Source organism: Bombus terrestris, chromosome 6 (assembly GCF_910591885.1).
Source record: "Bombus terrestris chromosome 6, iyBomTerr1.2, whole genome shotgun sequence".
Lineage (NCBI taxonomy): Eukaryota > Metazoa > Arthropoda > Insecta > Hymenoptera > Apidae > Bombus > Bombus terrestris.
In genome coordinates this window covers 10,386,423-10,405,747 of record NC_063274.1, presented here as the reverse complement: position 1 = coordinate 10,405,747, position 19,325 = coordinate 10,386,423, and the positions used below count along the sequence as shown (strand labels likewise).

The window sequence follows — 19,325 nt, the reverse complement described above, 5'->3', positions numbered from 1 at the left end:
ACTATGCATACACGATGATATCAGCTGATTTGAATTTCTTTCACAAACATCATTTTCAAAACTGCTTCCAAAAACATGCATTTACCATGTCGCTGCAGATCCATTTCAGCTTCAACTTTCTTATCGATCGATACTCGCTACGTATCATACCACCTTTGATCGTTCCGTTCAACAGAGAAGTAACTTGCATCTCGATGAAAGAAAATTTTCTGATTAAAGTAGACTTGGAAGCTAGAGACTTATCCTCTTTGTACGAGCTGTTCAATCTCAATTCTATTACGAACGTGCGATCTTGAAATATCTATGCACCCACGAGACGATGACACTAACAGATAGCCAGTTTCGAGAGGCGGAACTTCAACCTTGGATCGACGAAGACAGACTAAACAAATTTCATCGAACAAGTTTCTAGTTGACACTGATGTTTCTTTTGCCAGACAACGTATAATCAAGTATCGTAACTTTTCGCTGACACTATATAAAACATAGCATAAGCATTCGTTCGATATTTCCCAAATAATTTCTATGCTGACATCAGGAAGAATATTTAAAGGTGAAATGTTTGAAGACCAGCTTAGAGTTGGTTATTGTCGAGGCAATACAGCATAGACGTAAATTACAAGGAGTTTCTAGGATTTTTTAGCGACAACATCAACATCTGGTAGAGACGCGAATATTTTTAGAAAATAACGCATTTGTTAAATATCTTCACGCAATATCAAACATCAAAACTAAATCCTCAAATTCCACAATTCGAACAATACCGTCAGTCGTTCGATTCACTCCCCAACTTGATGAACTACTACAAATTAATGAAATAAAAATCCCAAATAGGTTGATATGTAAGCAACGCGTCCCTCCAACTCAATTCCGATACGCGTAAATCGAACATATCGCGTGACTTAATAAATTCTATCCTCTCTTGAAGATCTGCTGTATCGGAAACCGACGTGGTTGTCCACGCAATCCCGATCTATTGACACGTAAAAACTCGTTATCGGGGCTGGAAAGCATTCGTCGTCTCTAGCAACGTCTATTTATCTGTAGCCCTCAGTGCGGCCGGGAAAGCTTTTTCCAAGATTGCTATACCACTCCTTTGCTCTTTCCATTGTAACGAAATTCCGGTGTTTCACGACACACAGACGCACACACATATAAACACACGAACTCTTATAGAAAGACACACGGCAGGGGAACCAGGCCGGTGCTCTTCCTTTAATCCGAACGCGAAGAGAAATCCCTGAGAGCCCCGGATGACGAGAGAGCCGCAGAGAAATGCCTCACCTTGTCCCGTCCTTGATTTTCTATCCACTCACTGGCCGACAGTTTGCTTTTCTTTCCTTCATCCGTCCATTTTAGTATCACTTCCTTTTTCCTCCCTTTTCTAACACAATCTCTCCCATTCATCCCTCCGAGAGGAGAGGAGCTCTCTTTCGGTGTTTCTCCGAGGGAATGACACCCTTAAAGCTGGTCCTCTCGCTTTCACCGTGCGAGACAGGAGATTCTCTCCTCATTTTACTTTTCAATCTTCGGGAGGATGCGATTTTCTTCCTCATTTCCAGTCTGACAATATTAGGGGATGAAGCGAGCGAATGGGTACCAAAGAGGGGGTAAGATCGAAGGGTGGAACGGTTTGAGAGATTCGCTAGGAGGTGAGGAGGGTGAAACTAAAGAGATAGAAAGGGTGCATCGGTAATCGACCTATCACCTGTTTGCGTTAGCACGCCGTTAGGAAATTCGATTTACCTTAATGACTTGCTACCATTCAACACTTTCAAGATTCCTCCCCCTAAATGGCTTTAAACCTCTGGACTATGTTTTCTAGTGTTTTGTATCTTTTTTAGCGATTTCATTTGGGTGCGTAGAACGCTGCTTCGCCAGAGGCTATTTGAGAATGCGAGAACGTTTTAAACTCGGGGGATGAAATGAGCCGCTATCGTGTTTTGGATAAGGATTCGATGAGTTTTCCATGCTTAACTGTTATATTATGGAAAGTGATATTGCTTAATAGAATGGAGGAAATCTAGCTTCTTATACCGTTTTATACAGAACTTTCGCTTTGTAAACATTTTTCTTTATTTTCATTGTCAGCGTACCAAAGAGAATTTTCTATCTCAGGTATCCCAGAATTCTGCATAACAATTAGCATACGAAAATATGTAGCAATGTTTGTGGTTATACTGGGTGTTACAGAATACATTTTCCAACCTCGCAGCATACACTCATGCATATATTACATTTTACGTTGCCAAATGATGAAAGGGATTAAAAGCAATTAGTCACTACGTTCTGCAGTAAATTACTAAATTATGAAAATATGCTAATAGTCTCCTAATAATGTACTCAGAGCACATTAGAAGAAGCCATGCACGATACTTAATTAAAAATTTTTCCCCTTAAATAGTATTTTCTAGTCGTAATTGAAATATCAACATTCTACACATAGCATATAATCATTTCAATTATACTTTCTAAATATTCGCAGATTCACTATAGTAAATCAAATTTGTACATTCGTAATTCCACTACATCACATTAAGCTATATTTCAGTTCTATTAGCTTCCTCTTCCGCCATTTCGATTAACAACCAGGAATTATTAGAAAGTAATGAAAAAAGTAGTTTGCTTGGAGCAATTAGCGAAGAACCTCTAAGCTCGGGCAAAAAGGATTTAGGATATGCATTATGGCGTTTCATCGCGATCTGAGAAATTCGGCGTCGTCTCGTCATGGCCTGACTCGTGTGAATCCGGCTTAACCTGACCACGGTTCGTGTGCAAAGAGCCAACTACGCGACCACGTACACATCGACGCATGATTATACTTAGCGTAAGGTGATTATTTTGCTGAAGCTACTTGGGAGTCGGACAACTAGTATTAAGCCGGGTACGGTATCGCGTCAAAACTTTCCGGGATCTGTTGGTAAGCGCGTCAGAAAATAAACGATTAAGGGGATACAGAACTTGTGTTGCATACGAATGCACCGTGAAAAGGACCTGATTGTAATTTTGAAAGCGTAATTTATGAATTTTGTAAGGCACGGCTTAGAATTTGAAACATAGAAATTAAATAAGGGTTGCTTACTACGCGAAGCTGAATTTCTATTATACGATTGGGAATTAATGAATTTTGTAGCTATTGGATCCAAATAAATCTAGTTTATGTGTTTAATGAAGTATAATTTAGATTTTCATACAAGAATTAAACAAGATCGAGTTTCAAGGAATTATACACGATTGAATTTTCTAGATGTTGCATATAAAGAACCGGAAAAAATTTATGAAGAGTATGTTTAATTGAAAATACGTACATGTCACGGAGAAAATTTAGCGGAATGCAATGAAGATGTAAATTTGCATTTTGATATCGTTTGCATATTACGTGGATACGATTAAATATACGTTCGATTTTATTTCCAAAAAGCAAATCCTGACAAAAATTAATTTCAAATAACGAGTTTGCATACAGGTTAAATACGTGGAATGCCATCAACCTGCAATTTATGTATCATTCCGTATTCAATGTAACACGAGCCGTTCGATTAATCGCAAGACAACGACGCGTCACCCAAAAAATCCAGGACTCTCACAAATAACGGCTGATTCATGGTCCCGAATCAAATTTCAATGTATACATTTTCTTTTTCTCCGTTTACGAACAATAATTTGTATGCAAACTCACCTCGAGAACATGTTCCGCTTGGTTCTCTCGATCGAGTTTCCGGCCGCTGGTCGTGATCAAACCTGAAACATAATTAAATAGAGAATTAGATCAGCAACCTTAATAAATCCCGATTAAACGGTGTTTCAATTAAGGTTTCTGGGCTGACGTTTTATCGTGGAGTACCGACCGGTAAACCGACGCCACCGAGCAAACCGGAGGACAATTCTCCGTGGCAATTTACGGTGAAATGAAAAGGCCTCAATTAGCGGGACAAAGATTAGCTCGATGCCCACGGTTTCCACGAAATTATAGCGTTCAGATTTCACCGGGATCCCGTCGAACTCGTCTCTCCATTCTTTCCCTCGTTGTTCACATTTTCTCCCTTCACCTCTTTCCTCTCGTCTCTTTTTCATTTTCTATGCAATTACGTACAGATATACATACTACAACTGCCGAATGTATTCGTACATTTATCGTAGAAAATTTGTATGAATATATTATGTGTGTTGTACAAGATTTTCTGAAACTTCTGAAATATATTGGTAACAAAGTATATACTGCAAGTATATATACATTTAGTAAAAAGCTAATATGACACGGATAGAGGTCTTAAATATATAATTAGCGCTAAACATGGCCTCGTTAGATATTATGGCTTTTTATAATGTATAAATGACTGCACAAATACTTTATTGACTTTTTCTGCAAAGAATATCCCTATCTTCTCGATCAATTTTCAGATTCGTTTCAAACTTTGCGAACGTAATTATGATAGCCGCATCTCATTGTAGTGCTAGTGAAATTTCAAAATGTTTCTTGTGGCACACATAATATTACAATATATTCATAAAGAGATTCCATGTGTGTTTAAATACTCTCGAGTGCCACTGTATATTTACGCACATACACTATATTTTATTTCACACCCACGATTCAATGCACGACATTCTGGGATTCGTTTGTGGTTTCACTTGGCGAAAATTCGAGGACTAACGATGACCGACGATAGACATGCCGTTCCGTTCGTTCAATTCGCAGCGAAGAACGAACGGTTTTCCGTCATAGCGTGGAATCGAAAAGGCTCGAATGCCTCGCGGACACCGGGCGTTTCGCGCATCCGTTTGCCTTCGATGAGTGTCGTCGAAAAATAATTGAGAGAAGGGGAAAAAATGAGAGTTTCGGGTCTGGCATTGTCTGTAGCCGAGCTTCAAACTTCGGCGATCGAGAAACGTCGACGTGGTAATTGGGTTTCGGCCCTCTATTCGTCGCGGAGACCGTAACAATTTCGCGGCAAATTGTTCTCCGCGACGCGTCCCTTCTCGTTTTTCCGCCTATGTTCGTCGCCAGAACCGAAAGAAATTCGATCCGGAGAAAGTCTGAAAAGGGGAAACGTTTCTTACGATTGATTTGATGCTGCGCAGATGGGAGAGAAGATTAATTATTTATAAGAAGAATGGATGATCGAAATGAGACTGAAGCGTTGATATTACCGTTTAAATGGGTTAAATTAAAATTTGCCCGTCGACGAGTAAAATTAGAAATATATTTGAAGAGTTAAATGTAAATTAGCGATAAGAATTAAATTAAAAGTTAAATGCAACAATTTTGACGAAGAAAGTGAAGAACGAATGTTTTCTTGTTCGAATAAATTGAAATAAAAATTAATCTGAACTGTACTATTTAATATTATTGACTCTTGAAATAATTTTTGTAATGACTTCTTTCGAAAGTTAGGAAGAATTTTCCATTTCGTTAAGCTACGCCTACAACGTAATAATTTCAATTATGTTTCAGTATGTAGCATCTACCAGAGCAACTTTTTGACGGGATGACAGAAGATTTAACCGGATGCAGGCAGTTTCCGGACTCTGAGAACGTTTCTAAAAGCAACATTGCAGAACAAAAACGAAGCCCCTGAAAATATTTCCACAGTACATTGTCCCGCGGTCGCATTCCTTTTTTTCATTCTGCGCGGTTTCTCCGGCTTCCGGCAACGGCAGCAAACAACACAGATTTTATATTTCAACCGGAAATACTAATCAGGTTAAGAAGCCGCATGTTTCTATTTCGCGAAGAAGCGAGATGTCTGGCACGCGTGCGCGAAATTTACCAAACCTCTGATTCTGTGCATTTCCATTACACTTTGAGTGGGGAACGTTTGAATTTCGTGGATGCGAAATATATTGAACGCGGCTGTGTTCACGAAGCTAATTATCGACCAAATTCATGCTCTAATTAGAAAGCTTTATCAAGCTCCTTGAAGTCTAATTTATTCATTAGGGAATATTATCAAAAATTGCGTAAAAATGAATTGCTGGTTAAATTTCTGTAATTCAATCGCAATTTATTTTCAAATATTCCCTCCTTCTGTTGACGTATCTTTTGCCTACTTCTGTCAGAAATAAAAAACAATTTACAGATACATTCGTCCAATAATATCTATATATAAATTTAAATTACGTAGCGAGGCTGCAAAAGAAAGAAATTAATTACAACATTGAACATAATTGACGAAACGAGCATGGATACCCAATTAGTTTTTGGTATGGTAAAGAATTAATTACAATTGCAAATGAAATTTTCAGTAGGTAAATGAAGATTTGTATACATTAAAATTCCAATAGATGCTAACAAAGTTCGACCGTTTCAATATTCTTCAACTGTATAATTCAGTTTGGTTACTGTTGAACAACATCAGGATAATATATTCTACTTTTTATAACGAAATCAAACACGTCATTTATAGCGCATTTCAACTAATATACAACAGCTGCTTGCACTCCCAAATTTTCTGTAAATTACATAAAAATTACTAATAACAAAAGCTCGTGCTTGTGTGTATTATATAAACAGAAATACAAAGCTGTCGGATCACACAGGGCCATCAACACAAAATGACGATATCGCGTCATTTGATCGAATCGAGGCCCAGATCACAATCACGGGTCGATATAAAAAATTGACAAGAGACGACAGTATGGTCGTCAAATGCAGTGTCGTTGTTCGAATACGACGCTGGTACGACGTACACTTTTCTGGCCAAAAGATTCGACGTGGTAATAAAGGTCGACGTTCTGCCAGCGTGCGCTTTTCTCGTTGGAATCACTGGTGAAACGAGAAAAAGGGGAAGGTTAGAAGGGTGAGATGACGCGACGAATGTACAGGGTGAGTCTGAAAGGCTGCTGGAAAATTTACGAGGGTGATACACGCGTGTCAAAGCTAAGATATGTAAACGATAAAATGGAACCACGATAGAGTCGAGTCCTTTCTCGGTTCGCATTGCAGCGTCCAACTGGAGATAATTTTCGTGTGGTCACTGATATGGATTTTTATATGGAATTTAGAGAAATTTTCGAATAACAGAGTGAAAGAATGGATTGATGTTTTGTTGATTTTTCTATAATTACGTAGCATGAAAATTAAAGTAGTTTTGAAAATGCTCTAATCTTTCTAGGTATTTAAATAATTTATAATAACAGATCCTCTCTACGATTCTTTTATATTTATTAATTATTGGATTTTACTGGGATCTACGTTTAACTCCTATATTCCTCTCGTAAGTCCTTTTTTATTGAAGAAGTTTGTAACAAAAGCTAAAATGGAAAACAAAAGATTTACATTAAACTACATTATATGCATACCAATTTAAATAACATTTTAATACAATGTACGTAATTTAATACGTTTAATGGCGCTCTTCCGGTTCAAAAACGATCCAAAACTCTTACAAAACAAAATACAATACTTCTACTCCCATGATTCATTCGCGTCACCCTCTAGGCTCGATCCACATAAGAAAAGAATGGTCACGAGGAACGAGAAATTGTCGAAAAATAAAGTGAACAAGACGAAGTGGAAAAGAAAGGGAAAGCCTGATACCGGTAAAAACTCGACGACGAATAGAAAAGTTCGCGACGTAGAACGCATTTAAATAATTGCTTTTCGTTTTGGTCCCTCGGTCTCATCACATCAAGACATCGTCGTCTCGACTGACTCACCCGGATGAACGCGCGGTTCGTCACACGTAGACCAGCTTTCTCCGCGGGAAATTCGTTATCGGAAATCAAAACTATTCGCGATATTATCGACAGTACTATCTGGTTCCGCCGGTATACCAAGATGTGCCACTATCATCAGATCAGAACGGATTTATTTTTCGTCTCCCCGGAGCACAACCGACGACGTTCATCCCCGAGATCTCGAAGCCCGCCGGCAGCTTACTCTATGACGACTGCTAAAAAATGTACCGTGGAAAACCGTGGGACCAGCCAGCTTCCCCGGAGAAATTTTTTCCCCTGCACAGTTCACGTCGCGTCGTCGAGCGTGATTTCCGGTGAAGAGTGTCGCAGAGGTTCTTTTCACGTGCATTCGAGGAACATCCCCGCCGCGTGAAAATATCGCGACTGAACGAACAGTGTTGCGTATATAGGCTGCGTATTTGAGCGGGGAAAAATTGTGAATCGAAGTTTGAAAAGGGATTTTGAGGCACAGAGGAATGTTAGTGACACCTTAAAAGTTAGAATTGTATGTGTTATTGGTCAAGTTTGATTTATGTTAAAAATGAATTATATACTATATTTACGTTTGTTACGACTAGGCCTAAGTGAAACGAATCGGAATGAAACGGATGTGTCTTCATTAATTTCCAATTGCGCGATGACCGAAGTCTTTTTTAACGGGTTAAATGGTCGCATATTATTTGTTAGTTTCGCAGACACTGGTCGTAACCGAGCTTAAACTTTAAAATATCGTAGAATATTCAATAACATACATTCTACAACAAACTAATCCGATGCTAAAACGAAATGCAGTGCAAGTAACAAGTTGTAATATTATTGTAGCGTGTTAATAAAAAGTAGTTCATCAAGCATAATTAATTTTCATAGAATTAGCACGTGATCGAAATGAAGGCAGAACTGGAGAATCGGCAGATTTATCGCAGTCACGTGTTATTTAGGTATGCAAATTACGCATCTTGCTCCATAGATCGGTAAAGGTGAAACTCCGGTGAGTTGAAGGCACGAAATCAGGACGCTTGGAAATTTAACGAGCGCCGGTACAATCAGAAGCCGCCATTGATCGCGTATGAAGAATCGAAACAATTGCTACCTATCGACGTGTACGTATCGCTTTGAATTGCAAATGCGTCGCGGGATCTTAAAATTCGTGCCGGATCGGCTGGTGTTTTTCGGTCATGTCGGGCTATCGACCTTATTCCATCGGTTCCGATCGTCGAATAAACTCAGATAAACTCGCGAACGCGATTCTAGAAACTCTCAATCGACGACATAGGACTTTCGTATTGAGTTTCCACGTGAACAGGTGTTAAACGAAGGAACGAGCGAACGAGATAAAAATAAAAGAGCGAAATCGCAGGGTTGAATGAGCCGGGCTGAACACGCCGGTTGCGACTGAATTTCGCGTTCGAAATATGTGACGAAAGTTTGGTGGAAGAAAAAGTAGATTTACCGAGTTTTATATTCGTCAAGTCAAGGATATGCGAATAAAATATAGCTTTCATCATGTTTGCAGGAAATTTCAGAAACTTCAAATATTTCAAAAGCATAAAGATAGAAACAATAAATGACCAGAGAAACGTATAAACAGGTAAATAAATATGTATATTGGAAACTAGTAGTTAATACTCGTGTGACGATATTGTCGCGTCACAGATTATCATATTGTTACGTAATTTTGTATTATAGATATTACAGTATCACGATTTCAGATAAAAGTATAATAAAATTTAGACAGATTCAACGAAGTATAAAACGAGGAGTACATACTTAAAAGCTGAACACTGAAATGTGAATATCTTTCAAAACGGATTGAAAATATGTTAATACATTGAAAGTATTAAAAATGTACTAATGATCCATTATTTTGCATAAATATAAAGTTTCGTTTCAAATATCTTTTCAATTGAACGAATAACCAAAATAATATCCCTATCGCTGTTCGCCTGTTCGAATACTCGATTGCAGCAGACATAAAAAAACTTTTTCGTGATAAAACGCGATGTTCACCGGATACGACTAACCTGTTTCACTGGCGCATGTGTACACACAGCTTTCCCCGGGCTGCAGCGTATTACACAGCCGAGAGAGCCGTGGTATCTGATCTAATCCCCGCAATAGCATTTCCAAAACGCCGTGATTATCCGTTATTATTTCCTGCGTTTCTTTAAATAAAAACAATACAGCTGGTGAACCGTAAACGTAACAACCGCGCGAAATTAGATCGCTTCCCGGTGACTCTCGCGCTGTAACTTATGCAATCTCGTCCGTAGTAGTCGGCTCTTTAAGCAGCGTTTACGTTAGGCAACTTTTGCTCGATTGACCGAGTCGATCGATCTCGAATCATTGAAACTCAGTTGAAAGTTTTCTGTGTAAACCAAATTTCAATCAAGTGGAAACCTTCGAACAACTTGTGATCGCCTAAACTGAAGTTATCCATTTGTCCATTTTTGATCCAACGATTTACTTTTACGCCACGTAATTACGAATTACGTTAGGCTTCGCGATTTGTTCTTTTGGTTTCCGCGAACTCGTTCGTTCTGCTTTTCGTTCGAATCGGGAACGGTTAAAGAAAGGAAATGGAGAAGTGTTTCGTTACGTGCGCGTAATTGCGATAACGAACCTGAGAGAGTTATGCTATACAATGTACATGCGATTTCTGACCTTCTTTCCGAGTTGATTGTTGGGATATTTTATGGCCGGAATCGTGCTGCAGTTCATTGTGCAGTGTCTTTTCTTTTTACTGAAGTCTATCGACCAACAGTTCTTTCTTTCGTTTCTATACGTGAATGTCAGAGATGTAGCGAAGAAGTAGTCCTAATTTGTTGAAAATTTGAGAAGGCTACGCGTAGTTAATCAGAAGCTTATCTTTGTGCAAAACAATTTCCATTTGTAATCGAGTACACGAGATAGTAGCAAAGTTTGAAAACAGAGTATTAATAAATTTACAGATCTAGCATCTCATAAAAATTTATAAATATTATTATCGGAGGAAGAATTTCATTCTAATTAATGCTCTGACAAATATCCTGTTCTCATATCATTAACATTCGCCTCCTTCCAAATTTACAAAAATTCCTATAGTAAAATATCCATTTATAATCAGGCGAAAATTCAGAGCTCATGTTTCCAATTTCCACACTCGACACAATTCTTGGTTCAATAGTAACACTGAATGAAGTAGACATAAATTCCAGTCGTTTTATCATCACCACCATCAGCATCAATCAATACATTAAATGCTTATTAACAAGCAGATAATTCATCTTGGTACCTCGCGTTCATCTTTCTTCCTATCAGAAACATTTACGATTACCTCCGGCCAACTCTCCATTCCCTCAACGATAATTCATACAATCAGGCATCGCTACCATCCTGCGTCTTTCGTTTCCCACAAAGGCCGGCGATTGCATCGGTTCACAAATCGCCGAGCGATTACAGTACGCACGCGTGCGTAGTTCCTAATCGCAGCGATCAATTTCGCGTTCGCGAGACGAAGAGAAAGTACGCGTATAAGCATACGTTTATACCTTGCAAAATGGCCAGGGTGAAATTCCCGGCTAAACGACCTATCTGTTCTTCACGCACGATCATCGTAGTTACCATGGCGATCTGTAGGCTTATTTCGAATCTCTCCGGCTTGTTTCTAAATCTGTGTATTCGCCGACTAAGCAGAATTCACGTAAACGTTCATGATCAGTCGGATATTCTGATAAGTATTTTCGACGCGCACTTGCCGACTACTCTAATGTTAGATATGTTCTACTCTCGCATCGTACAACATACTGCGTAGTTTTGATTACAATTTTGATCGCGCATTTTCAATTATTTGTTGTAGATTGATGTTAAATTTATAGATTAACGCGTTGACCGCCACCCGGATGGAAGCTGTAATAGATTGAAGTATGCTACGATATAATATTTAATTTTTTGCAAAATATTACGTTATGTTGACAAACTTCTTTTCTGACAATGTTGTCTAAATCATTCACGTCATTAAAAAATTTTTACTTCGTAAAATTTATTTTACCTTGATTACTTTAAAAAATTTTATCGCACGGGCTATCAACGATATTGACAGTCAACGTGTTCGTTGAAATAAATTGATAGAACGTGTGGAAAGATTATTCGCATAATTGACGGATAATAAAACGTAAGTTTAAAGAACACGAAAATTTCGAAGCAATTCCAAGAACCTATATCTTCCTCTTCCTTATTCCATCAAGATTCAAGCATCACGGAGCTCCATCAATTTGTCGCTCAGCAGCCGTAGGACCGTCAGCTCTGTGAGATCGAAATTCATTTCCGACGATCCCGCGGATATATCCTGGTTGAACCGCAGAAGCCTAAAAGCGCTTAACTTCCAGCTACCATTTGATCTAGCGTGCTCGACGCATCGAATTCCTGGTGGAGATCGCGAAATCGGCTTAACGGACTCGACGACCGCGTTAAACCACGCAACGTTTTACGCAACCCTGTAGTCTCCTACATATTTATCCGAGATTATTACGCTTTGTCACAGACGATCCACCGGATAAACAGCTTAGAGGAAAAGAAGCAACCGAATGCGTTCGCGTTTCACTTAATCACTGTATTAGGTTAAGTCGTGTATACACACGTTGTGCAAATGGTTTCGTGTATTGTTGATGAAAGGAATATGCCGAGGTCGTATTACACTAATCTTTTGACTCGTAACAGTAATTGCGAGAATCAGAAGAAAACCAGTGTAAATGACACAGAGTCTTTAAAACCCTTTTTGTTATAGAGGAAATTTTGATACGAGAAAAATCATTTGGAAATATTAATGTATTGTGGCTGTGATTACATTGTACTATGTTTTCTGGCGAGCTAAGAAAAAATTATAAAAATACATTTTATTGGAATAAATTATTTTTGTAATTACTGAAAATCTTTAGTTTCTTTATATTATTTAATACCAGTTCGTTATGCATGGAATTTTGAATCATGCATTTTAATTATTTCAGCTTTTGAATATTATAGGTAGAACGACTGATTATATATCCAATCTTTAGAAAAAATATTAAATCGTGAGAATACTAATCATTAAAAAAATACAAAAAAAAAAAGAAAAATAGTGAATTATGAAGTTAGTATAAAATACTATTTAATGTTTGACTCTACGAAGAAATAAAAAAGCCAGGATTCTGTATATTCCCAGGTTAAAGGATCAAAACGTCGAATTTCTAATCTTTCACAAATTTCATTAAAAAATGTAGGTCAGCTGTGACTAGTCTGGTGGATATAAAGAGTAAAGAAGCGAAAATATAAATTCAAAAGATTTACTTTTAAATTCGATCTCCAGCAGGCACACGGTTCTCAACATCTTCAACGTTTCAATCTCATCACGATTTCACATAAATAAGGATCATAACCTCACCCCAATCCGAGATCCACTTCACGCATCGAGGTATTCACCTAGCAAAAAGCCGACTCTCTTCATCTACTTCAATCCCGGCCAGCGAACAACCTCTTGGAATCGTCGGTACGTGCATCGAAACGCGCGATACAGCGAACGTGCAAGAAACTTTGTGAATCATGGAGTATGATTTATTTTCAAGCCATTCGGCCAACCGAAACATCGTTCATTCCATGAAACAAAAGCGGGATCAGTGACTTTTCAACGCGGCAACGATACCTACATCAAATTCTATCGAAAGGAAAGAAATAAACTAGGAAATATGAAAATACGAAACGATCGGTAGTTATAGCTAGAGATTGCGAATGTTTCTGTAATTTATGGCACATCTAGGTACGAAAATGTATAGAATGTTCAAAGTGTTTAAATTATTTGATATTTACGATTCGTGGATTGCAGGTAGAATTTTGCTTATTAAATTTAAAAAAAAAAAGCTATATATCATACGTATAATAATAATAATTCTCAAAATATTTTCTGAACAACTGGACTCTAGTACTGTCTGTATTTCTCAACGATTCACACGAAACTCTGTTTTCTCTTTAATTATGTGACACTTTTATATATCACATGATCTTCTGACGCGCAATAAATCGCAATTCGTACTGGTCTTAACAGAGAAATTCTTTTTAGACAAATTTTTACCCTCCCGATTTATATTATTAAAAAACAAATATAACAAATCTCTATCTACAGGTTCGATTTCTCTAGTTCATAGAGACACGAAATGACACAAAAATCCGCAGGCTTCTTATCACAGTGTGAATGCGCTACAGAAATCGAAGATGAAGAACCATTTCTCGCGGACCAACGCGGAATCATTGTTCGATAACCCAACGACACTCGACGAGATACGACTCATTTTTTATTGACCGGCGTTCCACTCGTACGAGTATCGAATGGCGACTCTTCTAGCCCGTTTTTCGTTTCGTTCTACAGTTTCCTTCGGTCACCCAGTTGGTCCTCGACGCGTACATTTTTCTCCCCTTATCGAACGCGAAAAAAGAAAGAGAAGGAAAAAGGTAGAGGTGTCTTTTCGTAATTTCTGAGCCGACAATCCAAGAACCGTGGAAAGTTTCCCGTGGCTTGGGAAGACTGATGAATACGAATCAGCGGACGGTCGACTTTTTAATTACAAGCCGTCTTCTACCGGTGTAAGCAATTTTCCGCACCGCCTCCCATCGATCTTCGAGATGACTGGGAATAAATGACCGCTTACGAAACTTCTGGAGGAAAGGCGATGCCGCTGCGAGGTAAACGTACACCGGTTGAATGAATGATGTGTAATTCCGATTTGCAGAGACTTTCGTTCCGCGTCTGCCCGTTTTGTAATTAACCATTGCGAATTTCTTGCAGAAAATTGGGATGACGAAGAAAACGAATGAAACGATCTCTCGATTTTCATCTCCAAGATTTATTCGTTCGAAGGTTATTATCAAGCTAAACTGTAAAAACTATAAATATCCGTCTTAAACATCGTCATAAGTAATGCAACTATCGACATTTATTTACTATAAAATATTAATGGTACGTATGTTTCGTATACGATATCAGAAATACAGACACAATCATAAACATAAGGAAATAATTATTTTTCGAGTTATTCGTTATTTTTTTACATTATCGAAGTATTAAAATGGATTTAATATCACTGCGCGTTCAGAATTATCCTACCTCGTTATCTCCCTATAATTTCGCTCCATTAATAAACCGTCAATCATTATTTATTAGCAGTTTCCCCTTTTCTCTGGTCTTCTATGTTCCGGGAAAGTGACTCGCGTCATAGAAGCGGAAGCGTCGGAGTCATTGTTTTCGACTTACGCGATAACGTATGCAAATTCGCCCGATCAAGCCGCGCCATTCATTATTCATCGTTTCTGGTGGAACGATCGTGTTAGCCCGCGAAATTACGAAACGATGAAAAGTCAGAAACTCGTTATTGAAAGGAAAAGGAGAAGAAGGTAGCGAGTCGCGGTTATATTACTGATCAGGCAGTGTGGAAAAGTGGAACTGGAGATGAAAGGGCGATGATACTGCGCGTAAATAGGCACGCGTACACCAGACGAGTGAGAATCAATTTTAATGCGGGACAATTTGCGATACAAATTCGATTCGACCCTCGGTGAATAATCTTGGCGGGCCAGCGACCGATTAAATCAGACTTTCAAATGAATCCAGAGGGGTGAAATTGGACTTTTAATTTGAGCGTCGGCTTCGTACAAGTGGCCCCGGTTATTGCTATCTTCATTAAATCGAATCTTTCTTCTAATCGTCAATTTACCGTTAAGCGATATGGAAATATCGAATCGCAGCGAATAAATCTTGTTTATTGGAATATTATGGAGAGCTTCATGCTCGAAGCGTTAAAATTGGCGCGCGCCTGCAGCGTCGATAATTTCCTGCCTGACTCTTCATCTTTGATATTAAGCTCTTTAATTAGGAGAGCTCGTAATGGCAAGTTTGCAATCGAAATTACATATGTATTCCGCGAGTGCAAAGACAGAGCTGTTAAAAGGACACGAATGAAGAGATAAAGATGTTTCAAATATCGAGATCTTTTTTCAATGGAAAATTTTATGAGAAGTGGAATTAAAATATTAATAGTTAGAAAGCGTTGGGAAATAGACTGTACGTTCATTAAAATATCGTTTCATGATGTAACGAGAGAGAGAGAAAGAGAGAGAGAGAGAGAGAGTCTCGCGCCAGCCGTCAAATATAAATAACTTATGGGCTACAATTAAAATTTATTGTTCACAAAGAGCTATAAAACCAGACTATTGTGATATTCAGAAGTGAAAGCAAATTGAAACTTTCGAGCTCAATGATAAATATTAAACGAAGGTAACGTGCAATTTTATTATCGTTCGCTGCAGTTTAAACCATGCCTTGTGTCTTTATGCCAATTCATCGTTACGATATGCATTCGCTTCAACTAGCTCCTATCTCTTTAATTCATCGCGAGAACTGACAGGGGTCAATCTATGTGACAGAACGCCATTATTAAATAGATTGAGGGCGAAACTACCACCCATTACGTTTAATTGGAGCTACCGTCCAAGTCAAATATTTATTACAATTTCTTTCTCGATAAATTCAAATACGAATGTATCAACCAAGAAAGCGTTTTACGTTAGTACTGGAACTATCGACTATTAAAATACAGAAGTTGCTATCATGAAAAGACACATAACGCAGTAAGAAAATATATTTTCCGAACAATTATTCAGATCTTCTAAAATGTAGCATTATAGATCTATAAAATAACTCGGAAGTATCATGAATTTTGACTAATCCGATAATTCTGGTGTTAATATCTTCCCACCTTCTTCAATCCACATTTCTTGATTGAAATTTCAAAAAGCTCGAACTTATTTTCTTGCTCTGATTTATTTTCGAATCGTCGTTATTAAAATCCTCATTCATAGAAGGGCAAATTGATCTCGTTAAAGCCAAGGACCGTTGTAGCCAATCTATTTCGATTCTGTGACAAGATATTGGCTCTTTTCTGACTGACCATGTGGAACTTACCGGTGGTGGAGTTGATGAGAAAATAACCTTCCGGATTGCCGCTGGTGATGGAAAAAGTGAATTGTTGGGGCGAGACGTCGCGATCGAACGCCTGGATTTGAAGAACGCTCACACCTGCCGGAGAGTTCTCCAGGACCGATGGATAATAGACTGGAACTTCAGTCAACGGGGTGTTGTCGTTCCTGTCCAGCACCTCCACGTACACCTGCACGAAAATCGGCTGTGAATTATTTACGAGAGGTAGATAAGTCCTCGCTACTGTGCGTTTGCGAAAAAATGGAAAAAAAATTGCCATATCTTTGTAAACTAGAGTTGCGGGCGGATTTTTTAGCACCGAGTATAGCAGAACTTTGAGAAATGGGGATTATATTGTATCATGCGTGCAAAGCAGCAGAGATTAAGATAAATTTTGTTCGAAAATGATCAGTTTTGAATTTTAATCGGTACAAAATTATTGACGCAATTCGTTTGGAATAAATAATTGCTAAAAGGTATCGTTTGAAAGATTCCTGGAATAATTTATTCTTTCTATCGATTATCGTTGAACGTGTAAGTTATGAAATGTACATTCGTGAACTTCTATTTTATTCGCCGAAGAATGTAATCGAGGAAATTGATTTTAATGTGAAATGAAGCGAAAAGAGCAGGAATATTTGAAGTTTAAATTATAGTAATTAATGTATCACTTCCTGTATTAATCTTCTATAGATACTACGTATAAGACTAAAATCGTAGTTTAAAGTGAATACATATTATTAGAGAGCGTATTTTTAAACAATTCGGTAATAATCTTATTTCACAACGTTTACTGAATTCTCATTTCCTTATCTTGATTAGTTTCTACAATATCAGCTGCGTTATATATAATAAAAATTCACGGTATTGATTATAGTGCATTGCAGTGTCCACGATGAGATTTCAGCTGGTCATGTTAAATCACTAGTGAAATTTCTATCTATATACGAAATTATAAAAGTGTCGCAAATTAAACTCTTTGCGTCACGTCGGTAACAGAAAGCCTTTTTCCAATAGTGTAATGCATGTTGCAATATTATGGTGGGAGATAAGTGATACGAAAAATTTGTAGCGGTCGATAGAGAAAATTGGTTCTTTGACTAGCCATCGATTCGCTACTAGGAGCTTATGCACGTAGAAAGTACGAAATAAATAGTCGTTCGTGATATTTTCCCGATACAATGACAAAAATGTAATGACAGTGTTTATAGTTTAACGTAAACGACGTTATAAGCATTAATTCTTTAGTAATTCCTTGATCATTGATCGAAACACAGATTTTTTATCGTGGAATTAACAACAATCTATATTAAATTGAAAAATTCATAAATACCCAAAGTTTTACTGTACGTTTGCTATAATATTCTCAAAATACAAAATATTTAAGTAAATTCTACTACTTCTCCCGAATTTTTAGTATTATGGTGTCCCAGAAAATATTTTACAAAGATCAATTATTTCTTCTTGTTTCTTTTTCATTAAGACTTATCCAACAAACCAATATCATTTGGGAAATATTTCCACGTTAATTGTTATGGCAATGTATTCTCTACCCGTTCCTATTTTCATTATCTAAGTATGGATAATCAAAAATTTCGGAACACGAAGATATTTCTCGGGACAGTATAATACATTAAACATGTAATTTATCTTCCGCATTGCACAAACCTGCAAACTCGAGCTCAGAGGAACCACTCCGTGATCCTGCGCGTACACCGTCAGCCAATATCCTCTCTTCGACTCCACATCCAACATAACCTTCGTCTTGATGTTACCTGGAATGCCAAAACACATTTTATTAAAAGAAAAAGAAAAAGACAAAAAAAGAGAGAAAATAAAACAAATCTAATGTAACGGAATATTCGCTCCCGTACAGCGATTCCAGAACATTTCTCGATCGTCAATAATTAAGAAAAAATCAAGTTATGCTCGATCGAAACGTCTCGTCGCGTAACTAATCATGCAAACGGAGTAGCTGAAAATAGCCACCGTATCGCGAAACATTTTCACCTCTTCGATATCACCATGAGAAGACGCGAGCTGAGTAGGAACAGGTCGTTCTATGCGCGAAAAATAGGAAAGAAAAAAGAAAGGTGGGAAAAAAGGGAGGAAGAGGAAGACAGGGCAGGAAAGATAAGGAAAGAGGCGTTATTACCGTCTTGCCAGATAGCTAGCAACAAGGACCGATAGGAAATGACGTGCACGTAGATGGCGACTTGCCAAGCGTGCACCCGCGCGCGCGCTCTCGCGCGTCAGTGCAAAAATTGGACTGCATTCCTGTTGTTAACACGTCGAGCACGTTGTTCCGCGTGTCTTCGATCGTTTTTGCGACATTCCAGTGCTTACGGTCGGTTCTTGCACCGCGATACACGCCATCAATGAACACACGCTTGGTTTATTACGGTATTAAAACGATAACGTCTCGATACGTGGCGACCAGTGGTCCAGGAACGGGCAAAAGGCTAACAGATATCGAGGCAGCAAAGAGAGGAAGCGAGAGAGAGGTGGAGACCTCGATTAATTAGCAATCCGTGATGTTACGTACGAGAGCAGATGTAGATCGTAATCAAGATTATCCCCGATTTGTTCTGTCAGTAATTGCATCTTCAGATTTCGCTGCAGCATCTTCATTAATCCCGATCTTTCGCGTGGCTCGACCCACCAGTTC

The 19,325-nt window shown here is 38.2% G+C and overlaps 1 protein-coding gene across 8 annotated transcripts in view; it reads right to left on the bottom strand.

Annotated features, from left to right (window-relative positions):
• LOC100650960 (fat-like cadherin-related tumor suppressor homolog) overlaps nt 1-19,325 on the bottom strand; it is a 499,821-nt gene that overhangs the window by 48,877 nt on the left and 431,619 nt on the right. For all 8 annotated transcript variants that reach the window (XM_048406896.1, XM_048406897.1, XM_048406901.1 and 5 more), the window contains exons 4-6: nt 18,326-18,432; nt 16,643-16,847; nt 3,680-3,741 (exon numbers count right to left, since the gene is read on the bottom strand). In XM_048406896.1, coding sequence (XP_048262853.1) covers nt 3,680-3,741; nt 16,643-16,847; nt 18,326-18,432 — 374 coding nt within the window. The remainder of the gene's footprint in view (nt 1-3,679; nt 3,742-16,642; nt 16,848-18,325; nt 18,433-19,325) is intronic.